We start from the raw sequence: 25,913 nt of genomic DNA on the forward strand, positions 1-25,913 counted from the left end.
CATTCCTTTTTATTAGTGAGGACTATTCTGTTATGTGGACATACCACATTTTGTTCATCGATTCATCATTTGATAGACATTTGGGTTGTTTTATGTTGTAGGATTTGGGGACACTTGCAAATAGTTGAAACATTCACTGCTAATTATGTTAATGTTACTTTGTTTTTAATTTGACTTAAAAATAACCACTTATGCTTGATAAAAGTTTACTTGAGGATGCATTTTAAGTTCTTTGGCAATAGAAATACTGGAAATGAATGAACTTACTTTATTCAAGTTTTAACTTTTTCTCCATTTTGACTTTTTGTTTGACTTGATACTCTGTTAGACAGCGACTTTCCCGTTTTGTTAAAGAAAGGGCTCTGTATTGAAACGTTTTCTTTTATTTCCTTCAAGTTGAAAAAGAATCAGAATCTGAGGAGTCAGATGAGGATGAAGGTCCTGCACCTGTTATAGTAGAGAATGAAAGCTATGTGAACCTTAAGAAAAAGATTTCCAAAAGATATGACTGGCAGGCAAAGTCAGTACGTGCTGAAAATGGTAAAATCTGCAAGCAGTTCCGAATGAAACAGGTAGGGTATGCGAGAGAATGAGTAGCATTGCCTCCCTAATATCTGGATGATGGGATTAGGAATTAGGACGCTTTGGCTACCCTCCCTAATATTCTTTTGTTTCATTTTCTCCCTGAGTGGTCAAAATTTCTACAGGCCACAACAAACTTAAGTGCATATGCTAGATGGTTTTGGAAAATCCTGTAGCAGACACACACATATATGCCAAATGGTCTCAGAATCATGTGCCTTTGGTACTGTGACGGACAATCTGGTATGTAAAAGGAATATCAATACTGTGGTTTAATGGCTGGGCACGGTAGCTGACACCTGTAATCCCAGCAGTTTGGGAGGCCGAGGTAGGCAGATCACCTGAGGTCAGGAATTCAAGACCACCCTGGCCAACATGGCAAAACTCCGTCTCTACTAAAAATACAAAAATTAGCCGGGCGTGGTGACAGGTGCCTGTAATCCCAGCCACTTGGGAGGCTGAGGCACAAGAATCGCTTGAACCTGGGTGGTGCAGATTCCAGTGAGCTGAGATTGCGCCACTGCACTCCAGCCGGGCAACAGAGCAAGACTCCGTCTCAAAAAAAAAAAAAACGAAACAAAAACAAATACTCTGGGGTTAGAGCCAGGTGGGCATGGTAACACATGCCTATAGTCTCGGCTACTTGGAAGGCTGAGGCAGGAGGAGATAATGCCAGCCTGGAAAACATAATGAGACCCTGTCTCTAAAAACAAAACAATACAAATACTGCGATTTACATTAGAAAAAATTAATATATAAACGGAGAAGGATGAGGAAGGACTTTTACCCTGTTTCAAAGACTCAAAGGATAAATAATGTGCCCAAGGTCACATAGCTAGTGAGTGGTTTAGCCAATTCTGTTTCTAAAGTCTATTTTGTTTTTACCCCATTCACATGAAGGTTATTTTAATAGAATTCATAAGTGAACCCTGAGGGCAAAGTTAGAGATAGGGCAGAGGCAAGTTGCTTAACCAATATGGGAATTGGATTAAATGCTCTCTTAGGGCACTTCCAGTTCTAAAGTTCTGTCAGTCTGATTTTTGACACCATATAACACCATCACATATGTAGTGCAATACCCATAGAACATCACAATGTATATAAATTGTACTGTAGATGATAGAAACAAAAAATGAGATGTTCAATTTGATCAGTGTGCTAAGTTTATGATAAAATTATATATAGGAAATGGCATGTTCCTGTAAAGTTATTACAGTATTCAAAAGTACAGCCAGAGTTTTAATAAACAAGGCAATGTTTATAGCATTGGCCATTAAATATGAAATTGATTTATATAGTTGTAGTGACTGCCCAAAAATAATGCTTTAGTGAGTGCTTTTCTATTATTGATTTAGGTAAAAATCTGATACTGTTTAGAGCTATGCTGTCTGATATGGTAACCCCTACCCATGTTTGGCTGTTTATATTAATTAATTAAAATTAAAAATTCAGTTCCTCAGTAACACTGTTCTTCGCATTTCAAGTGCTCAATAACCACATGTGGCCAGGGGTTGCTGTATTGGACAGCACAGATATAGAACATTTCCATCAACACAGAAAGTTCCATTGGACAGTGTTGGTATAGAGACCCTTGCTGGGAAGAACTGGATATGTGCTAAGCAAGAGGGCTTTATTTCACTCAGAAAATCTTTCAGTTTATTCAGATGTTGGGAAACTATTTAATGTATAGATTCCACAGCTCATTCTGACTGATTCTCTGAGCAGCATTCTGAATAAAGTCCTCTACATCCAATCCCAACAAATCCAACAAAGGATCACTCAAGGCCAGGAGTGCAAGACCATCCTGGGCAACATAACAAGACTTGGTCTCTGTAATTTAAAACAAAAACAAAAACAAAAACAAAACTGTAATCCCAGCATTTTGGAAGACCAAGGCAAGTGGATTACTTGAGCACAGGAGTTTGAGGCCAGCCTGGGCAACATGGTGAAATCCTGTCTCTTCAAAAAAATACAAAAAGCCGGGTATGGTGGCACACACCTGTAGTCCCAGCTACTTGGGAGCCTGAGGCAGGAGGATCACTAGAGCCTGGAGTGGAGATTGGAGTGAGCCATGATTGTACCACTGCACTCCAGCCTGGCAACACAGTGAGACTCTGTCTCAAATGAAAAAAAGAAAAAAAGAGAAGTAACCCAATGATGTCTTATCTTTGATTTTATTAGGCTTCCAGACAGTTCCAGTCCATTCTGCAAGAGAGACAATCACTCCCTGCTTGGGAAGAAAGAGAAACCATTCTTAACTTACTGCGTAAGCACCAGGTGGTTGTCATAAGTGGTATGACTGGGTAAGAATGCAGTTTATTCATTGGCAGCTTTCATCTATAAATATTATATGCACCCTGGTTACCATAACCAGTTCAACTTGTTAAAAACTGTAACTGGATTTATAGACATTATATACCTCTGCCTTGAGAAATAAGGCAAAACATCCAGCTGAAGACTTTTAACAAGGCTCATGTTTAAATTTAAAGGATAGTTCTAGAACATTTAGCTTGAAAGCTTTTTTATCTTCTAAATTTATTCTGATTTCCTGTCACCCAGGGTGGAGTGCAGTGGCATGATCTCGGCTCACTGCAACCTCTGCCTCCCGGGTTCAAGTGATTCTCATGCCTCAGCCATCCAAATAGCTGGGATGACAGGTGCACCACTATGGTGCACCACCATACCCAGCTAATTTTTTTGTGTTTTTAGTAGAGAGGGGGGTTTTACCATGTTGGCCAGGCTGGTCTCGAACTCCTGGCCTCAAGTGATCCACCTGCCTTAGTCTCCTGAAGTGCTGGGATTACAAGTGTGAGTCACCACGCCCAGCCTTTATTTTTCTTTTAAAAACAACTTAATTGTGGTGCATTATTTTTCCTGTTTTACATTCTCCTATTTAGCAGGGACAAGTTGCAGACTTTATTTAGTTATGTATTCAAGATTATACAATTTAATAATTACATTTGTGTCCAGACTCAGTGATATGGTAACAATTCGTATCATCTAGTTTATCTTTTTAACCTCAGCCTAATCATAGCCAAATTAATACATATCAAAGGGAAAAATGTAAAATATTTTGATAATCATAAGCTAATACTCCTTTTCTTTAGGGTTCATGTGTAGAGTTTACATTCCTAGAAGCATTTACAGACCTTAATCTAATGTCTGTTCAATAGTCCCAATTTTACAAATGTTACTAAACTATTATTTGATTGTCCTTTTGATTGGAGTGCAAATTCCTAGAATTTCTCACCTCTAGGTAATAAGTCAGGGGGTTGTTTTAGAAAATACCTGAATCTGAACAATTTGTATTCTAATTAGCTTTATCACTTTCCTCATTCCGTATGATTGCTTCTTTAGTTAACTAGCCCTTGAAAACTTCATTTTAGGACTTATTTGTTTTAATATACAGATGTGGGAAAACCACACAGATTCCACAGTTTATCCTGGATGATTCTCTGAATGGACCACCTGAAAAGGTGGCCAACATCATCTGTACCCAACCCCGACGAATCTCTGCAATCTCTGTTGCTGAACGTGTTGCTAAAGAAAGAGCAGAGAGGGTGGGTCTGACCGTGGGATACCAGATTCGGTTAGAAAGTGTCAAGGTTTGTATGCTCTGCTTATTTCCTGATAACAGAAATTTATGATTTTTAGGTATAAAGAGTTCTGGGGGTTAGGAGATTCATGGGCAATTTGGGATATATAATTTCAGGTTATTTTTAAATTAATGATCACCTTCGGTAGGGGTGAAGTCCTTTTAGAAATATCTTGGGATAAGAACTCTCATGGCTGGGCGCGGTGGCTCACACCTGTAACCCCAGCACTTTGGGAGGCCAAGGCGGGCGGATCACCTCAGGTCAGGAGTTCGAGACCAGCCTGATCAACATGTAGAAACCCCATCTCTACTAAAAATACAAAAATTAGCCGAGTGTGGTGGCACATGCCTGTAATCCCAGCTACTCGGAAGTCTGAGGCAGGAGAATCCCTTGAACCTGGGAGACGGAAGTTGCAGTGAGCTGAGATCGTGCCATTGCACTCCAGCCTGGGCAACAAAAGCAAAACTCCATCTCAAAAACAAAAAACAACAACAAAAAAACACTCTTATTTGGTTGTACTAAATTTCCTCTGTAAAGCTTTTTATTTTTTATTGACAAAAGTCATCTAGTAAAGACTGTTATGTTCTTGAATGTGGGACTTAATCCATTTAACCAAATAAGGAGCAGACAAATTGAGAACTGATTTCATTATTCACTGTTTTTTAATGCTTTTTATGAAAATCTTAACATTTTGATATGAAGTAGAAAGGATTTTATTACTGTCCCTGGCAAGAAACTATATTTAGTATGGTTTCCTATTAAATGGAACTGCTAGTGTTTTCAATATTCTTTATCACTATCCATTCAAAATGGCTTTCCAGTAATGTTTCCTTTTTTTGAAAATTTTATTAATGGTTTATATTGCCCTTTCCTGTGTAAGTCCTCAGCCACCAGACTGTTATACTGTACCACGGGAGTGCTGCTGAGAAGGCTAGAAGGAGATACAGCTCTACAAGGAGTCTCCCATATCATTGTTGATGAAGTTCATGAGAGGACAGAAGAAAGGTAAAACAAAGACTTTCCTAGTGAACACACACTCACATGAAATGAAGGCATGGCAGAAAAAAATGTTTTCTAGTTCCAATTCAGTTTCATGCAGCTAGTAATGGTAATTTGCCACAAGGAAGACCTATGTTAGAGAAGAGCAACTGGTTTGATTTCCAGGGTCTATAACACTAAAAAGGAAGGACAGCACATGCTCATCACTTATTAGATGGAGTCATCCTATTAGATTAGAAGGTATACTTCATACCATCCTGGGCATTATGCTAAGTTGATACCTTACTCAGTAGAAGTAACAGATGTCATGCATGCTGTGGCTGAATGTATCTTCTTCCTTGTTTATTTGGTCAGTCATTCAGTCCTGACATTGATTCATGTATTTATTGAGCCTGCATTAAATGCCAAGTGATATATTAGTTGCTGGGGATACAGTGAGGAACAAGCATGTATGGCTCCCCCTCTAACAGTCTGCTAGAAAAAACAAATAATGAACAAGTAAATAAGTAAATGATTGCAAATTGGAATAAGCACTATGAAGGAATAAATGGCATGCTGTGTTTGGAGAGAGAGACCCATAGATGCTCAAAGATCATATCTCTGTAAAATGACAATTTAAATTGAAAACTGAGCCGGGCGCGGTGGCTCAAGCCTGTAATCCCAGCACTTTGGGAGGCCGAGACGGGCGGATCACTAGGTCAGGAGATCGAGACCATTCTGGCTAACATGGTGAAACCTCGTCTCTACTAAAAAATACAAAAAACTAGCCGGGCGAGGTGGCGGGCGCCTGTAGTCCCAGCTACTCAGGAGGCCGAGACAGGAGAATGGCGTAAACCCGGGAGGCGGAGCTTGCAGTGAGCTGAGTTCCGGCCACTGCACTCCAGCCTGGGCTACAGAGCGAGACTCCGTCTCAAAAAAAAAAAAAAAAAAGAAAACTGAAGTATGGCCGGGCGCATGGCTCGTACCCATAATCCCTGCACTTTGGGAGGCCGAGGTGGGAGGATCGCTTGAGCTCAGGAGTTAGAGCCCAACCTGGGCAACATAGTGAGACCATGTCTCTATGAAAAGTAAAAAAAAAAAAAAAAAAAAAAAGCCAGTAGTCTTTCTACTGGGGATACAGAAAAAAAAAAAAAAAAAAAAAAAAAAATTAGCCAGGCGTGATGGCTCACACCTATGGTCCCAGCTATTCAGGAGACTGAGGCAAGAGAATCAATTGAACCCCCAGTAGGTTGAGGCTGCGGTGAGCTGTGATAGCACCACTGCACTCCACCCTGGTGAACAAAGCAAGACCCTGTCTCAAATAAAAAAAAGGAAACTGAAATATGAGATGCAATCCCAGGTGACAAACGGGGACAAGGAAAGCATGTTTGAAGATTGTGCAGTGGGAAGGGGCTTTGTGAGTCCAGAACAAGGAAAGCCAGTGCACCTGCTGTGTAGCAGCAAAGGGGAAAGTAGCACAGGGAACAAGCAGCAGGAGCCAGACCTTCCAGAGCCTTAAGCGTCGTGAATAATAAAGCATGTGGATTTTACCTTATGAAATTAGAAGTCATTAAAGGGTGAGGCATAAAATAAAAATTCTTGCCAGACACAGTGGTGCATGCTTGTAGTTCCAGCTACTGAGGAGGCTGAGGCAGGAGGATTGCTTAAGTTCGGGAGTTCAAGGCTATAGTGTGCTATGATTGCACCTGTGAAGAGCCACTTCAGCCTGGGAAATATCATGAGACCCCATCTCTTAGGGAAAAAAAAAAAAAAAAAATTAAAAGTCTCAATATTTTAAGTACTGAAGAGGGCCAGGAAGATGGATGGCATTAATCATAGTTTGTCATGTGGATCATGCCCTAGAGCAGTAAAAGAAAACTAGTAGGGGAAAAAAAAAGAGAAAGTCCTGTGAAAATTATGAAGTTTTCCCAAAAAGTAGTATACCACTATAAATACCTTGAGAAGAAGAAAAATAGTCTAAGTAAATTTGGTGGACTGATAGGAAAGCAGAAAATAGCTAAAAGCAAAACATTAAATAAAAAAAAAAGGATTGTTGGCGGGCACCTGTAGTCCCAGCTACTTGGGAGGCTGAGGCAGGAGAATCGCTTAAACCTGGGAGGTGGAGGTTGCTGTGAGCCGAGATCACACCACTGCACTCCAGCCTGGGCGACAGAGCAAGACTGTCTCAAAAAAAAAAAAGGAATTGAACAGAGAAGATGTGTAACCAGAAGAACTATTAGAAGAAATAATACATTACTATTATTAGTAAATAAGACATATGAAGTAATTAGAAACTAAAGAAAGCGGACTTTTAGATAAAAAGAATAAACCAAAAGAAAAAGAAATAATTCCTAGAACAAGGCAATAATAAATATTAAATGACTATACAGAAAACGTTGGAAATCTCTAAGGGGCAAATAATCTTTTTGTAGAAACTCCAGAAAACAATGGAAAAAAGAATTAATGGTAAATAATGTCATTTTGCAGCTGTTGGAAATGAACATCTGAAAGAAGAAATTTTTTTAACAAAATCACTGAACAACTTGGAAGAGGAAACCAAATAAAACATTCTCTCAGACTAATGGTATTTAAATGATTGAGTTATAAAGATAAGTTTAAACTTTTAGGGAAAATTATATCCAGTATAATTTTGAATATGAAGAATAGCTTTAGATTCTATAACATTTGTACCTCCACAGACTTAAAGAAATGAGAACATAGCACTGGATTTGGTTTCTGGCTAAAATAGGAGAAAGATTTTTTTTTTTTTTTTTTTTTTTTTTTGAGACGGAGTCTCGATCTGTCGCCCGGGCTGGAGGGGAGAAAGATTTTTATAAAACCTAAGGATCTGTAGAATATGAACAGTTAAAAATTCAAAAGATGTTCACATCTGAATAAAGATTAATTACACAGTGGAGAAGGGTGCTTCAAGCATTTACAAATACCAGTTTACAGGAAAGGGTATACAAATTACGAGGAAAAGTAGGGGAATATTTGCTAACTCTGATTGAAAAAAGCAAAAACTAATAAAATCTAGAAACAAAAATCAGTGAAAATATTGACAAGATTAAAAGTTGAATATAGAAAGGTGACAGTTGTGTTAGTTTGAAATTTTGATAAATTTTCTAATCACAGAGATAACATGATCATTCTAAAGCATTCAGTAAATACCAAAAAATGTAAAAGAATAATCTCTGTCCCCTATAAAATTGCTAGTTACATGTTATAATTTTGGTCTCTTTTCTTCAGGGAGTATACAGGGAGTTAGAAGAGGGGTATGGTAGTGAGATGTACTTCCACAAACACTATTGGGATCATATAGTTTTGTCATGCTACTTTTGATTTAACAGAATGACAGCATGAGTTAACAAATTATCTTTTTTTTTTTTTTTTTTTTTTGAGACGAAGTCTCTGTCATCCAGGCTGGGGTGCAGTGGTGCAATCTCAGCTCACTGCAGCCTCCACCTCCCAGGTTCAAGCGATCCTCCATCCTCAGCCTCCCAAGTAGCCAGAACTAGAGGTGCACGCCACGAGGCCTGGTTAATTTTTGTATTTTTTTAGTAGAGTCAGTGTTTTACCATGTTGGCCAGGCTTGTCTTGAACTCCTGAGCTCAAGTGATACGCTCGCCTTGGCCTCCTAAAGTGCTGGGATTTCAGGTGTGAGCCACCACGCCCAGCTGAATTATCTGTAAAATTAAGAATTACATAAGGAAATTCTGAAGTCTGGATATACCATAAATTACTTAGCCATTTGCCTGTTGTTGTTAGATTATTTCCCTTTTCCCTGAAAAAGAAACAAAAATAGTCATAAATGTAATTAAATTAGCTCTTTAAAAAGAGCTAAGTAGTATAAGAATATGCTTTCATTAAAAACTCAAACAAGGCCGGGCGCGGTGGCTCAAGCCTGTAATCCTAGCACTTTGGGAGGCCGAGACGGGCGGATCACGAGGTCAGGAGATCGAGACCATCCTGGCTAACATGGTGAAACGCCGTCTCTACTAAAACATACAAAAAACTAGCCGGGCGAGGTGGCGGGCGCCTGTAGTCCCAGCTACGAGGGAGGCTGAGCCAGGAGAATGGCATGAACCTGGGAGGCGGAGCTTGCAGTGAGCTGAGATCCGGCCACTGCACTCTAGCCTGGGTGACAAAGCAAGACTCCGTCTCAAAAAAAAAAAAAAAAAAAAAAAAAAACAAACTCAAACAGGCCAGGTACAGTGGCTCACACCTACAGGCCTCCCATTCTGGGATTGCTGATTATATGTTTAGTAATCCCAGCATTTTGGGAAGCCAAGGCAAGAGGATCACTTGAGCGCAGGAGTTTGAGACCAGCCTTGGCAATATAGGGAGACACCATCTCTACTATAAAAACAAAAACAAAAAAATTAGCCCCAGTTACTCAGGAGATTGAGGCAGGAGGATCACTTGAACCCAGAAGTTCAAGGCTGCAGTGAGCAGTGATAACACCACTGCACTCCAGCCTGGGTGACAAAGTGAAACCTTGTCTCAAAAAAAAAAAAAAGAAAAGAAAAACATTATGGATAAAGTGTAAGTCCCTCTTAATACTCCCAGACCACTGTCAGTTCCTTTCTTAGAAGTAAACTGGTAATACATCCTTCTATGCATGGATATAGACGTTTACTTTGTTAGAAATAGTTACTTTTGTTTTCTGACCTTTTTTTCTTACACAGATGATATATTCATTTAGTAAGTCAATGGATATTCACTGAGTACTTACTATGTCCCAGGCATTGTTGTAGATCCTGGAGTAGTGAATAAAATTCTTGTCCTTGTAGAACTTCTATTCTAGTGGGAGAGCTCATCAATAAGCAAGATAAATAAGTAAAATACAGAATATGGTAAGTGCTAAGAAGGAAAAATAAAGCAGAAAAAAGACAATAGAAATGTAAGGGAGGAGAGCATTTGAAATTTTAAATAAGGTAGCCAAAGAAGTCCTCACTGAAAAAAATCTTTGGAGTAAGGACTTGAAGGAAGTGAGGGAGCTACCTGTGTGAAGGTTTAGGAGAAGCCCAGTAATCCAGGCAGATTAATATCATGTACAGAAGACCCGAGGTGCATGCCTCAAAGACAGCAAGGAGAACAGTAGGCCGGTGCTAAGTGAATGAGCGGGAGAGCACTAGAAAAAGATGGGGAGCATGGGGTGTAGACCATGCCGTATAGAGCCTTGTTAGTAAGGATTCTAATGAGAAGTCATTGGATTCTGAGCATAAGAGTGGCACAATCCGATTTTTCTTTTCTTTTTCTTTTTTAAGAGATGGGGTCTTGCTATATTGGCCAGGTTGGTCTTGAACTCCTGGCCTCAAGCATTCCTCCCACCTCAGCCTCCCAAACTGCTAGGATTATAGGTGTGAGCCACCGCGCCGGTCAGCACAATCAGACTGACATTCGAAGAGCATTATTGGTTGGCTATATTGAGAACAGATTGCAAGGGGGCAAGGGCCAAGAGTCCAGTTAGGGTGGTAGTATTCTGCCATGTGTATTATTCCAGGCAACTTGGGATTTTTCCTACTAAAACTATGTCTTAGAGGTTTTTTCATGTTATTATCTAGAGCTCTACCTTATTCCTTGTATCTGCTTCATGTTATTTCATAGACTGGATGATATTGTTATAATTAATCATTTCTCAGTTGATGGACATTTGGGTAGTTTCTATTGTTTTATTATTACAAACAATGCTATAATGAAAATCTTTGTATATGCGTCTTTGTGGTACATGTATGTATCAAGAAGTAGAATGATCAAATTTGTACCCTATACTAGCTAAGAGTAAAAATAAATAATAATTATAAAATTTGATGATAAATCCTGTTGGGATTTTGATTAGTACTACCTGGACTTGGTTTATTTGAGAAATAATTTATATCTTTATACAGGTTGAGCATCCCTAATCCAAAAATCTGAAATCTGAAATGGTCCAAAATCTGAAACTTTTTGAGTGCTGACATGACACTACAAGTGGCAAATTCCCCACCTGACACCTTTGCTCTCTGATGGTTCAATGTACACCAACTTTATTTCACGGACAAAATTATTCAAAATATTATATACAGTTACCTTTAGGCTATGTGTATAATGTATATATGAAACATAAATGGATTTCATGTTTAGATTTAGGCCCCATCCCCAAAATATCTCATTATGTATATGCAACTATTCCAAAATCTGAGAAAATTTGAAATCTGAAACACTTCCGGTTCCAAGCATTTCACATAAACGATATTCAACCTATAATAGTAAGGCTTCACATCCAAGAACATGACACACTGTTCTATGAATGTTACGGGGTTTTTTCCCACAGAGATTTACACATTTCTTGCTCAAAATATACTAAAAGTTACTAATTTTCATGTGTTGAATTTGTTTGATCCTCAGGTGTTTCTTTTATTTTCTCTAGTGACTTCTTGCTGCTAGTTTTGAAGGACATTGTATCGCAGAGGCCAGGTCTTCAAGTTATTTTAATGAGTGCAACTCTAAACGCTGAGCTTTTTTCAGAATATTTTAATTCCTGCCCGGTTATTACTATACCAGGTGAATAAAGTGCATCATTAAATATGTATCATTCTAACAAGCAAATATAATTATTTTAAAGTTTGAGACATAAGTAGATATGTATACCTCTTTCTAGAGAAGTGATTTATTTATAACATAAAATCATAACCATATAATGCAGCTGATAAGGAGGTAACATATCTTGCTGGGAGATTTTTTTTTTTCCTTTCTTTTCTTTCTTTTTGAGACGAAGTCTCGTTCTGGAGTGCAATGGCACGATCTCAGCTCATGGCAAGCTCCGCCTCCTGGGTTCACACCATTCTCCTGCCTCAGCCTCCCAAGTAGCTGGGTTTACAGGCACCCGCCACTACGACCAGCTAATTTTTTGTATTTTTAGTAGAGATGGGGTTTCACTGTGTTTGCCAGGATGGTCTTGATCTGACCTCGTGATCTGTCCGCCTCGGCCTCCCAAAGTGCTGGGGTTACAGGCGTGAGCCACCATGCCCGGCCATTGCTGGGAGATTTTAATTTTTTTTAGGGGACTTTTTTAAAAAGTCATAGTTACTTATTTCTAGCATTCCATTGTGTTTAACATCAAAGTTTATAGTGGCAGTCTGTCATAAAGAGGGAACTTGTGTCTGTGACAGTGTATCTGTTCATTTCTGGATTCTGCTAAATTTCTGGATGTTGGTCCACTCTGGCAGAAAGTGAGGCTGGATAGTCTGTGTTTTCTTTTGGCACTTCCACAGTCTCATTGTGGAATTAATTTATCACCCTGAGCTTTGATTTATCCTTCTTCAATTAAATACTAAAAAGACACTTTGCAAACACTGACTGATAAACAATAGTGCAGTTTATTTTAGTTATAGAGAATGCTGGCGATAAATCTAGGGAGGAAATGTTGTGTTTGATCTAGAATACAGTCGTTGAATGTTTAGAGGTCCTCTGTAGTAGAAGTGCGGGGGGGAGGGTATAAAAGGTATAACAGGTAAAAGAAAAAAAGTCTTAGCAAAGGATCATTTCTCTACCTATACACTGTCTTCCGTTTACTGACTGAAATCTACCCTTTCCAATTTCTGTTACCAAGAACTTTTCTTCTTGATACTTTTAAGACCACAGAACAGATAGAACATTAGCATGACAAGCTTTAAGAGAATTTTATATATATAAACTATTTCAAGATGGTTGAATGGGTGTTCTCAGGCTTTTCTATTTTATCTCCTTGTTTTTCTAGGTCGTACATTTCCTGTTGATCAATTTTTTTTGGAAGACGCAATTGCTGTGACAAGGTAAGGAAGATACTAATTAAGATTCAGTGAAAGGACCTGGCATAGTGGCTCATGCCTGTAATTCCAGCACTTTGGGAGGCCAAGGTGGGAGGATCTTTTGAGGCCAGTTCAAGACCAGCTTGGGCAACATATTGAGACCCCCATCTCTTGAGAGAAAAAAAAAAAGATTCATTGAAACTTTGAAAACAGAATAATATTTGACCTTCAATGTACCAGAATACTAATACATGTGTTAGTCTGTTTTTCTAATTTTTCTACACTTGATCTTAGCCAAAAAGCCAAGAAGTGATTTTCTTCTATTTTTTCTGTTTGAACATTTTGTTCTCCCCTCTCTTTCAGTAAACAGGTGGCCAATATTTAAATCCCTCTACTTACTTTTTCTTTTCTTTTTTTTTTTTTCTCTTGAAATAGAGTCTTACTCTGTTGCCCAGGCTGCTGTGCAGTGGTACAATCATAGCTCACTGCAGCCTCAAACACCTGGCTCAAGCAGTCCTCCTACTTCAGCCTCCTGAGTAGCTGGACTACAGACACACACCACCATGCCTAATTTTTTTTAGTGGTTTTGTAGAGACAGAGGTCTCATTACGTTGCCCAGGCTGGTCTCAAACTCCTGACCTCCAGCAGTCCTCCTGCCTTGCCTCCCAAAGTGCTGGGATTACGGTCAAGAGCCACCATGCCTGGCCCCCTCTACATACCATAACTTTAGCAAGTAGCTTAATCTCTCTGTACTTTAAGTTTAATGAATTAATACTTGCTGATTCTGCTGAGAGCATAAAAAAAATTAATGAATTAATACTTGCAAAGTGCTTAGAACTGTGCTTGGCACATAGTGGATGCTCTCAAATGTTAGCAGTTATTGGCCGGGCACGGTAGCTCACACCTGTGAACCCAGTACTTTGGGAGGCCGAGGCGAGTGGATCACCTGAGGGCAGGAGTTCAAGACCAGCCTGGCCAACATGGTAAAACCCCATCTCTACTAAGAATACAAAAATTTGCTGGGCGTGATGGTGCATGCCTGGAATGCCAGCTACTTGGGAGACTGAGGCAGGAGAATTGCTTGAACCTGAAGGCAGAGGTTGCAGTGAGCTGAGACCGTGCCATTGCACCCAACCTGGGTGGCAGAGTAAAACTCTGTTTCAAAAAAAAAAAAAAAAAATTAGCTATTATTATCATCATCATCATTCTACTCGCATAGAGTTTGCAGTATAGCCTGAGTGTTAAGATATCTGTATAAACAATTGTAAGTACTAGGTAGAAAATGTTAACTTCCATTGTATATAAACAGATCTCTCTTCTTTGAAAGCCCTACTTTCTCTTCTTAGTCTTTGATCTTGAGGATTCCCCAAGATTTTCCTTGCACTCTTTCTTCTCACTATTAACTCTCCCTTGGCTACCTTAGACTCGTGTGATTTCAGCTGTCATCCCTGTGCCGAGAACTCCCAGATCAGTATCTTCATTCCTGACCTCTGAGCTCTAGAATGAAACACCCTTAATATCTGGCAGCTTAAATACAAGTCAGGATTTTTCTCCTTCTCTGTTCCTTCCCTCTCTAATAAGCCCCCCTCCTAATTCCATATTCATTTAATGGTACTGTATTCTCAAGCTAAAAACCCAAAACCAGTGGCTCTCAAATTTTAATGTGCAATAAGAATACTTGGGGAGCTTATTAGAATTATTATTTTCTGGGCCCTATCCCACTGCCATTGAACATGAGTTTCTGAGGAAATCATCTTTCAACTAGTTTACCTGTCTTTACTTTTTCAAATTCACTGCTTCCAGAGTACACATATATATTTTTAGACAGCCTCACTCTGTCACCCAGGCTGAGTGCAGTGGTGCGATCATAGCCCACTGCAGCCTTGGTCTCCTGGGCCCAAGTGATCCTGTTACCTCAGAATACTAAGTAGCTGGGACTACAGGTGTGTGCCACCATGCCTGGCTAATTTTTTTATTTTTAGGGAGACAAGGTCTCACTATGTTGCCCAGGCTCAGAATTATCTTTAAACATAGAATTGGTCACATTCCTCCTATTCTTAAGAACTTTCATTGGTTCCCTATCAGTCACACTTTGTGGACACTCAAGGCCCATATCATCTGACCCCAGCCAATATTTAACTTCCTTTCCTTCTTTATTTTCCTACCTACACAAACTTTAGCACTGTCAGACTACTCGTTATTTCTCAAAGATGCCATACTATTACTGTCTGTATTTCTTTTTCCCACTTCCTTCTCTAGTTATTCTTTAACACCCAACTTGAATGCACCTCCATGAAATTTCCTATTTCTGCTATTAAAAATTAATCACTTCTTTATTGGAAGTCACAGAGTACTTTTCTTGTGCCTCTAATGACATTTATTTCTGTCTGTCTTACAGTACAGTGAGTTGTTTTGTTCTGTTCTCACTAGTTTGTAAGCTCCTTGAAAGTATATTTATTTTTCTATACCATACCACCACCATTGCCAGAGTCCCTTGTCCAAAAAAGACATTCAGTAAATGTTCAATAAACAAACAAATGGTGAATGTGAAAAGAGTATATGGCATTTAATGGAGAGAAGGGGTTGGAGGAAGTCAGCATTATAGAATCATAGGTTTTTAAATCTTTTTTTAAAAAAAGCTACAATACACTTTATGCAAATGAAATCTTATAGGAAATCATCAAGAAATGAAACATAAAACAGGAATGATCGAGCTGAAAGAATAGCCCACAGTTACTTTGCTCCCATTCCCTTACCTTTCCTTGGGGCTTTAAGCAACATTTAAGGCTCCAGGAAAAAAAATTCGAGGCAGTTATCTATGCCAATTTCCCAAAAGATGAGAAAGTAAAGCCCTTTGAAATTGACTTGCTGGAAGTCTCATAGCAGGTTGGTTTAGTGGCAGACCTAGAACTCAAATCCAGAGCTTTTGTTTTCAAATCTATTCATTTTTCTGCTTTGCCATGATGTCTAATAGTGTTGTCACTAACAAATATTAAACTATCCAGTTGTAAGAGTTTTGAAATGTTTTAAGGACCGTCTTAGGTTGATATTCAGCCAACAGCTAGAAACTTGAGTCCAAATTTGATTGCAACAAAAGGGAATCAGCTGCCTGGGAATTATCATAGAAACAAGAGGATCAATAAGATTGCCAAAGAAGAATTAAAAATGAAGAGGGGTGTTACTGAGGCTGTAACTCAGATGTGTTTTCTGAATGTCCATGGCATTATTCCTGGATAGAGCTTTTCTCCAAAGTCTTAGCTGGTTTCCAAGACAGACCTAAAAGCGTTGCAGTGTGTTCCCAACCAGAAATAGGGTACAGCCAGAATCCTGGACTGGTGGAAGAATGGCACATGAACTGGGCAGAAACAGTGACATTTTGCTGAATGAGCACGTGAAATAGGTGAATTCTTTCCCTCCTCACCAACAGAACCACATACACACAACCACATTCCTTTGTCTTTCTCAGGTATATATTACAGGATGGGAGCCCATATATGCGGTCCATGAAACAGATTTCAAAAGAAAAGCTTAAAGCAAGGCGGAACAGAACTGCATTTGAAGAAGTGGAAGAAGACCTGAGGCTCTCCCTTCACCTCCAGGATCAGGATTCTGTCAAAGATGCAGTGCCAGATCAACAGTTAGATTTTAAGCAGCTCCTGGCCCGTTATAAAGGTAACATGCCTCCTGGGGGAATATTATAACTATGCCAAAGATTTCTAGTATTCTTTCTTACCATGATGTGGAAGAATAAAAATATGATTCTTGTTTCATAGTTACATTGCCTTTAATTCATCGGAGAAACCTTAAACCTAGAAAAATAGCTCAGATACATATTTAGAATATAATTGTTACTCTATTTGCCAATGGGTTTTTTTTCTAATTATAAAAGAAATATGTACTCATTAGAGAAAAATTGTGAGGTAGTAAAATGTAAGTTATATTCTTGTATATTTTGTAGCTTTTTATTTTGATGTGATTTCAAATTTACAGAAAAGTTTGCAAGACTAAACAATGAACTCTTATATATCCTTTACCCCAATTCATCAGTTGTTAATGTTTTGCTTCATTTTTTGCTTTATCATTTGCTCTGGATGCATGTATTTTTTTTTTTTTTTCCTGAATCTCCTGAGAGTAAGTCGCAGATATGACACTCCTTTACCCTGAATACTTTAGTATGATTTTTCTAAGAACAAGGACATTCTCTTACATAACCACAGTACAGTGATCAAAATGAGGATGTTTAACACTGATACAATTATATAATTCACAGTCCATACTCAGATTTGAACAATCATCTCAATAATGTTTATTTTTGCTATATTTTCCTGATTCAGGATCCTATCATGGATCATATATTACATTCAGTCATGTGTTCTTAGTCTCCTTTGATCTAGAACAGCTCCTCATCCTTTGTCTTTTAGTGACCTTGATATTTTTAAAGATTATTTTGTAGAATGTCTATTCATTTGGGTTTAGTATTTCCCCATGATTAAATTTAGATTATACATTTTTGGCTGGAGCATCACAAAAACGATCTTGATTTCTCAATGCATCATATCAAAAGGCACATGGGCCCTGTGGTGTTGGTTTGTCCCATTATTGGCAATGTTAACTTGTTCACTTGGTAAAGTGATGTTTGCTAGGTTTCTCCCCTGGATAATTACTATTTCTTTTGTAGTTAATAAGTCACTTATAAAGCAATATTTGACATGATTTTAAAATCCTTTAATATCCCACTAGTTTTAGCATTATTCATGGGCTTTTAAAATAACATCTTTTGAGGCCTACCCTGTGCTGAGCTTTTTATGTATGTTGGTAGGTACTTCCTCCTCCCATGCCAGACTCTACTCTTTGTTCCTATGTGGTCTTATATCCATATAAGCTAAACTGAGCCCATAGAAACCCCAGGATTACTACTTTTGCTTTCTTCCTTGAAGCCTAGACTAGAAGCAGATCTCAGCTGCCCTTCTTTCTCCTTTTTCCCTAGACTGTCACCCCTGTTCCTCTTAGTTCTTCCCAAAAAGGGGTGTTTATCATTCATGAGTAAGAGCTTCCAACCCATTACTGCTTCTATAGGATAAGAGGCAAATGAATTTTCCTTTTTCTCCATCTACCAAAGACAGTTCCCAATCCTGAATGTGGAATGGTAATCACCAAGGAATTAAGATATTAGCCATTGTTCTGTTGTTTAGGAAGATAAGCATAGCTCCCTAACAGTTTATTTCATCTTCCCAGTATTGAGAGATGTAAAGCTAAGAGAATGGACTTGTATTTTATAGACCTGGGTTCAACTCCAAGGCTCTCATAAAACCAGCTAATGATCTTGAGCAAGTTCTTTATCATCTCTGTGCCTCAGTTTCCTTATCTATAAAGTGGAGTCATTTAGAGGAGTATAATACAAACCCACAAGGATAGTGCCCAGCTAGTAAGTACAGATCTGTGATTCTAATTAAAATATGTCTAACTCAAAAATTTGTGTTCTTTTTATACATCATACCAACTGATAATTCCCATTCCCTTATTCCAGTAAATTATGGAACAAGAAAATTCCTTTGAGGTTGGGCACGGTGGCTCACGCCTGTAATCCCAACACTTTGGGAGGCTGAGGCAGGAGGATCACATGAGCCCAGCAGTTCAAGACCAGCCTGGGCAATATATTGAGACCTTGTCTCTACTACAAATGTTTTTTAAAATTAGCTGAGCATGGTGGTTGGCACCTGTAGTCCAGCTACTCAGGAGGCTGAGGGGGAGGTTTGCTTGAGCAACGGGATTCAAGGTTGCAGTGAGCTATGATCGCACCAGTGCACTCCAGTCCCAACAGAGTGAGACCCTGTCTCAAAAAAAAGAAAATCCCTTTGGCATCTCTTTCAAAATTTTGGAGTTTTCTTTTAAAATTATCACTGAATCTAATCCATGACTTTCTAATTTTAAGCACAAAGGTTACGAAAGTTCAGAAAGTACCTTTGGGACCTCCTTTTTAAGGAAGGAGAATGGAGGACTTGAGGTCAGGAAATATGACTCTGCCACCAGCTTCTGTATGGTACGGGGCTGATTGCTTAGCTTTTCTGAGCTTCTGGTTCTGTTTTTGTTTTTATTTTTGTTTTAAAGTCCTTACAAAAATTAGCCAGGCGTGGTGGCGCATGCCTGTTTGGGAGGTTGAGGAATGAGAATCTCTTGAACCCAGGAGGCGGGGACTACAGTGAGCCAAGATTACACCACTGCACGCCAGCCTGGGCAACAGAGCAAGACTCCATCTCAAAAAGAAAAAAAAAAGCCTTGAACTGGTTGATCTCAATGTTCTCTTTCACCTTTCAGCAAATTAAATAATGTTTCCTAGCTCAATTTTTAAGGCATGTTCTAGTTTTTCTTTGAAAAAATTAATAATTGGTCATTTAAAATATATTATTGATTTGGCTGGGCACAGTGGCTCATGCCTATAATCCCAACACTTTGAGAGGCTGAGGCCAGAAGATTGCTTGAGCCCAGGAGTTCAAGACCAGCCTAGGCAACATAGTGCTGCCTTGTCTCTTAAAATTTTTTTTAAATTAGCTGGTGTGGTGGTATGCACCTATAGTCCCTGCTACTCAGGAGGCTGAGGTGAGAGATCATTTGAACCCCAAGGGCCAAGGCTGCAGTAAGCCATGATCATGCCACTGTATTCCATCCTGAGCAAAAGAGTGAGACCCTGTGTCAATAATAATAATTTAAGAAAACAAAACTATGTTCAATTTTCTTTTTTCAATTAGCTGATCCTTTCTTCTTTTTGAAAAGTCTGGCTTTTTGGAATCTTGGCAAAGAAAAGTGATTCCTGCTCCACCTTGCTCACCCAACCACACCCTTTTTTGTGCAGCCTGTTTCTTCCTTTTTTTCATTTTTGACCAACATGGCATTCACTCCACTAGAACAACATTGTTTCAAAACTGCTTTTTTCTTTCTTTTTTTTTTTTTTTTTGAGATGGAGTCTTGCTCTGTTGCCTGGCTGGAGTGCAGTGGCGTGATCTCGGCTCACTGCAACCTCCACCTCCCGGGTTCAAGCAAGTCTCCTGCCTCAGCCTCCCAAGTAGCTGGGATTACAGGCGCCCACCACCACCACCATGCCCGGCTAATTTTTTTTTTTTTTTTTTTTTTTTTTTTTGTATTTTTAGTAGAGACAGGGATTCCCCATATTGGTCAGGCTCGTCTCGAACTCCTGACCTCAGGTGATCCGCCCATCTCAGCCTCCCAAGTAGCTGGGATTATAGGCGCCCACCACCACCACCATGCCCGGCTAATTTTTTGTGTGTGTGTGTGTGTATTTTTAGTAGAGACGGGGATTCCCCATATTGGTCAGGCTTGTCTCGAACTCCTGACCTCAGGTGATCCACCCATCTCAGCCTCCCAAAGTGCTGGGATTACAGGCATGAGCTACCACACCCAGCCGAAACTGCTTTTGTCCCTCTTCAAACTTCTCATATAGAAAGTTTCCCGGCCGGGCGCGGTGGCTCACGCCTGTAATCCCAGCACTTTGGGAGGCCGAGGCGGGCGGATCACAAGGTCAGGAGATCGAGACCATGGTGAAACCCCGTCTCTACTAAAAATACAAAAAATGAGCCGGGCGCGGTGGTGGGCGCCTGTAGTTCCAGCTACTCGGGAGGCTGAGGCAGGAGAATGGCGTGAACCCGGGAGGCGGAGCTTGCAGTGAGCCAGGATAGCGCCACTGCACTCCAGCTTGGGCGACAGAGCGAGACTCCGTCTCAAAAAAAAAAAAAAAAAAGAAAGTTTCCCTTCCTTGGTACCAACTATAGTTATTTTGTTCCAATTAAACTGTAGTTAGGGCGATAGGTCATTAGGAGGGCCTGAGAAGAAAGGACAGCAGTCTTTGAAGAGTTAGTCACCCCAACAATATACTATTGCTTTTAAAAGAGCTGAGGCGGCCAGGCGCGGTGGTTCACGCCTGTGTCCCAGCAGTTTGGGAGGCTGAGGCTGGTGGATCACAAGGTTAGGAGTTCGAGACCAACCTGACCAACATGGTGAAACCCCAGCTCTACTAAAAACACAAAAATTAGCTGGCCGTGGTGGTACACGCCTGTAATCCCAGCTACTCAGGAGGCTGAGGCAGGAGAATCGCTTGAAACCAGGAGGCGGAGGTTGCAGTGAGCCAGGATCACGCCACTGCACTCCAGCCTGGGTGACAGAGCAAGACTCTGTCTCAAAAATAAAATAAAATAATAAAATAAAAGAACTGAAGCTTGTAGTACATCCTACAGAACTACATCATTTACCAGGTCACGGATAGATTAGGAGATTGTGACTGGGGAGATTGTGAGGGTCTATGAATAGACTCCACAGGTGTTATTGAAGACATTACAATCACATTTATTTTTCAGGGAAAATCCATCACTTATCATTTTCTCAAAGGAACCTAAAGGTTCAGCGAGTCACTGTTATAAAAATGCTGGTGAAAGTTGTGGTCTCTGTCCATTGATTGCCATAGGTTAGTGTTACCTGGACTAACAGCATATCTCGTTCATGATTTGATTGAATCTAGAAGTTTCTAAAATGTATTTGACTTTGAATTTTGTTTCCAGAACGCAAGCTTTCAATAAATATTTGAAGGGTAAAAGAGGGGAAGGAACAAGGAGAGTAAAAACTGGCCTGTCTGGGTCTTTCTAACAGGGGCAGGAACCTGCTCTTTAGGTCATTGTTCAAGCAAAACTTACTTCTGATGAGGCTAGATTTTCTGGGAAACTAAATGAAAAAAGTGGGCTGGGTATGGTGGCTGTAATCCCAGAACTTCGGGAGGCTGAGGCAGGAGGATTGCCTTACCCCAGGAGTTCGAGACCAGCCTGGGCAACACAGTAAGACCCCGTGTCTACAAAAAATAAAATAAAATTAACCAGGCATGGTGGTGCATGCCTGCAGTCCCAGCTACTCAGGAGGCTGAGATGGGAGGATCACTTGAACCTGGGAGGTTGAGGCTGCTGTGAACTGTGATCACACCACTGCATTCCAGCCTGGGTGACAGAGCAAGACCCTGTCTCTAAATAAATAAAGAAAAAAGTTCATTTCAGTACATTAAATGTTAACATCTATGCTATTAAATCAAAGCAACACTCACCTAATTCACAGGCAAATTGTATATGGTATAAATATACAATAAAATACATCAACAAGGTATAAATATCCTTCTCATTTTTACCTTTCTTTCTTTCAGGGGTTAGCAAGTCAGTCATCAAAACAATGTCCATCATGGATTTTGAAAAGGTGAATCTTGAATTAATAGAGGCCTTATTAGAGTGGATTGTGGACGGAAAGCACTCCTACCCTCCAGGTAACTGCTTCTTTATTCAGGCCTGAATGATCCACAAATGAAACACTCAGTCCTTGGCTAAATGGGAGTCTACTTATGATTGTTTGAATTACATGCAAACTCTTTGCACACAGGCTACAAGGCAGTGGGGTTAAGAGCACAGGCTTTGCAGTCTGGTAAACTTCCCAGCTCTGCTATTCAGGAATCTTGTAACCTTGAATAAAGTCCTTATCTTTTTGTTTGTTTGGTTGGTTGGTTTTTTTGTTTTTTTAAGATGGAGTTTCGCTCTCTTTGCCCAGGCTGGAGTGCAATGGCATGATCTCAGCTCACCGCAATCTCCGCCTCCCAGGTTCAAGCGATTCTCCTGCCTCAGCCTCCTGAGTACCTGGGATTACAGGCATGTGCCACCACACCTGGCTAATTTTGTATTTTTTAGTAGAGACAGGGTTTCTCCATGTTGGCCAGGCTGGTCTCAAACTCCCGATCTCAGGTGATCTGCCTACCTCGGCCTCCCAAAGTGCTGGGATTACAGGCGTGAGCCACCATGCCCAGCCTAGTCCTTATCTTTTCTATGCTTCAATTTCCTTGTTGTGAAATGAAGACAGTAATAAATCCTGTTATGTAGAACTATTCTGGGGATTAAAAGAAACCATAGGTAAGGCACTTAGCACAGTATAGTTAAGGCCCAGTAGATACTACCCCTAATACTGGTGAGATTATAATTATAATAATACAGGCCAGGTGTGATGGCTCACACTTGTAATCCCAGCACTTTGAGAGGCCAAAGCAGGTGAATCATTTGAGCCCAGGAGTTTGAGATCAGCCTGGAAAACCCCATCTCTACAAAAAAATGCAAAAATTAATCAGGCATGGTGGCACATGCCTGTAGTCCCAGCAAGGGGTTGGAGTGGGAGGATTGCCTGAGCCTGAGACGTGGAGGCTGCCGTGAGCCATGGTTGCACCACTGCACTCCAGCTTAGGCAACAGAGAAAGACCCTGTCTCAAAAAAAAACCAGAAAAAAACCACACACCACGTTTTGTATGTTATATGTATTACATACTGCATTCTCTTTTGGTTTTTGTTTGTTTGTTTTTGTTTTTTCTTGAGACAGGGTCTCACTCTGTTGCCCAGGCTGGAGCGCAGTGGCATGATGGTGGCCCACTATAACCTCTTCCTCCCGGGTTCAAGCAGTCCTCCGGCCTTAGCTTCCCGAGTAGCTGGGACTGCAGGTGTGCACCTCCACACCTGGCTAATTTTTGTGTTTTAGTAGAGACAGGGTTTTGCCATGTTGGCCAGTCTGGTCTTGAACTGCTGACCTCAGGTGATCCACCCACCTTGGCCTCCCAAAGTGCTGGGATTACAGGCGTGAGCCACTGCACCTGGCGTACATACTGTATTCTTAAAATAAAGTAAGCTAAAGAGAAAAAAATGTAACTTAAAAAGTTATAAGGAAGAGAAAATATATTTACTATTCATTAAGTGGAAGCAGATTATCATAAAGGTCTTCATCTTTGTTGCCTTTACATTGAGCAGGCTGAGGAGGAGGAAGAGGAGGGGTTCCTCTTGCTTTCTCAGGGGTGGCAGAGGTGGAAGAAGTGGAAGGGGAGGCAAAAGAGGGATGCATGCTCATTGCAACATTAAGGAAACATATTGTAATTTCTGTCTGACTTTGCTCTTTCATTTCTTTAAAAATGTTCCTATGTAGTACCAATCCTTCCCCTGTTTGCTTTGGTTTCAGTGCTGTATCATAGAATGGTCCATGTCATAATAGAAGTTAAAAGTAGTCTTGAACCTTTCTGCCAGATTGTCTAATGTCAGTTTGTTTGCTGGCACTGCTGCTGCTTCTATGTCTTCCTCATTGTCTGGCACTGGTTCGGAAGCATTCATCTCCATCAAGTCGTCTTCTGTTAATTCCCCTGCTGTGGTGTTTGCTGGCTCTTGAATTTCTCCAAGATCCATATCTTGAAATCCTTCACCACTGCCACCATCTCCCCACCTTTATTCTATATCCATAATCTCTTTTATGATTTTCTCAATTGTCTTATAAATCCTGTGAAGTCATGTACATCTGGACACAGCTTTGTCCAGCATCAGTTTATTGTTTTACGCTTGATGGCTTTTGCTCTTTTTTTTGTAACTACCGTGGCATCTTCAAGGGAATAATCCTTCCAGACATTCATGATGTTCTCTCTATCAGAATTCTCTTTTGTAGCATTGACAGTCCTTTCCATAAAGTACCCTGTATAATGAGCCTTAAAGGTCCTCATGAACTCCTAATATAGAGGCAAAATTAGAGACGTGTTTAGGGGCAAGTAGACCACTTCAGTGTCTTCGATGTTGAACTCATGGGGTTCTGGGTGGCCAGTGGCACTGTCCAATATGAAAAGAACTTTGGCAAGGTACTTCCTGATTCCAGGGACAAAGCATTGATGGAACCAGTCCAGAAAAGGGGTTCCCACTGGCCAGCCTTTCTTTTACAACCAGAACACTGACAGCTGGTGTTTCTTCTTTCCCTTCAAGACCAGGGGTTAACTTTATAGACAGGGCAGTGCTGATCATGAACCCGACTACATTTGCACAAAAGAGTAGAGTTAGCTTATCCCTTCCTGCCTTAAATCCTGGTACTCATTTCTCTTCCTTACTAATAAATGTCCTTTGTGGCATTTTTTTTCCAGAAGAGGGCACTTTCATCAGTTATTTGAAACCTTTTCAGGCAGATATCGTTTCTCCTCAATGATTTTCTTAATGGCATCTGGGAACTCATCATCTGATGCCTCTTGGTCAGCAGAAACTGCTGCTTCTGTTATCTTGATATTTTAAAAGCCAAACCTCTTTCTAAAATTATCAAACTATCCTTTGCTGGCATTAAATTTCCCAGCTTTAGATCCTCCCTTCCATTTGCTTTAAGTTGTCGTATAATACTTTGTTTTTTCTTGAATCATATAGGTATGCCTTATAGCAATCTTGCACCCACATAAAAACTACATTTTCAATGAGATAAAAAGGTATTTCTCAAAAAGCACAGGGTTTTCACACTTGCTGGCGTAGCTGCAGTGACAGCTTCACAAATTTCTTTTTCTTCTTTCACAATGGCCCTTACTCTGGATTCATTTATCTGGAAATGGCAGGCAACCATAGTTACAGACCTCCATCTGCGGTACATATTCAGCAATTCACCTTTTGCTTGTAATATCATGACTTTTCTCTGCTTCTCGGGAGTACTTACAGCATCACTAGTGGCACTTTGTATAGGTCCATGATGTTATTCAAGGTTTACAGTATTCCACTAAACACAATGAAAAATACACAAGAACCACAAAGATCACTTTTTACTGTAATATACAATTTTCTGACAAAGCAAATGACTTACTTGGAGATGATTAGTGTCACAATACATTTTTTAAGTGGATTCTCACAACACTTGAGCTCACTGCAGTAGCAACAGGAGGTGGCTACAAAATCATTTTTTTAATAAAGTTATTACCCCAGTATACTGCATTATAGTTCATTGCATTCAGTTGTGATTTAATACTGCTTTTTTTTTTTTGAGAAGGAGTTTCGCTGTTGTTGACCAGGCTGGAGTGCAGTGGCGCGATCTCGGCTCACCGCAACCTCTGCCTTCCAGGTTCAAGCAATTCTCCTGCCTCAGCTGGGATTACAGGCATGCACCACCATACCCGGCTAATTTTTATTTT

General features: G+C 40.0%; 2 protein-coding genes across 3 annotated transcripts in view; one reads left to right on the forward strand and one right to left on the reverse strand.

The window, feature by feature from the left end:
* Positions 1-25,913, reverse strand: part of MORN2 (MORN repeat containing 2) — a 1,051,609-nt gene that overhangs the window by 22,111 nt on the left and 1,003,585 nt on the right. The gene's annotated exons all lie outside the window — the stretch shown is intronic.
* The window catches only part of DHX57 (DExH-box helicase 57), a 77,160-nt gene that overhangs the window by 15,776 nt on the left and 35,471 nt on the right, over positions 1-25,913 (forward strand). For both annotated transcript variants that reach the window (XM_050753294.1, XM_050753293.1), the window contains exons 6-13: positions 397-572; positions 2,764-2,885; positions 3,992-4,187; positions 5,059-5,183; positions 11,569-11,702; positions 12,898-12,952; positions 16,395-16,600; positions 22,122-22,238. In XM_050753294.1, the coding sequence (XP_050609251.1) occupies positions 397-572; positions 2,764-2,885; positions 3,992-4,187; positions 5,059-5,183; positions 11,569-11,702; positions 12,898-12,952; positions 16,395-16,600; positions 22,122-22,238 (1,131 nt within the window). The remainder of the gene's footprint in view (positions 1-396; positions 573-2,763; positions 2,886-3,991; positions 4,188-5,058; positions 5,184-11,568; positions 11,703-12,897; positions 12,953-16,394; positions 16,601-22,121; positions 22,239-25,913) is intronic.

This window comes from Macaca thibetana, chromosome 13 (assembly GCF_024542745.1).
Source record: "Macaca thibetana thibetana isolate TM-01 chromosome 13, ASM2454274v1, whole genome shotgun sequence".
NCBI classification, from domain to species: domain Eukaryota; kingdom Metazoa; phylum Chordata; class Mammalia; order Primates; family Cercopithecidae; genus Macaca; species Macaca thibetana.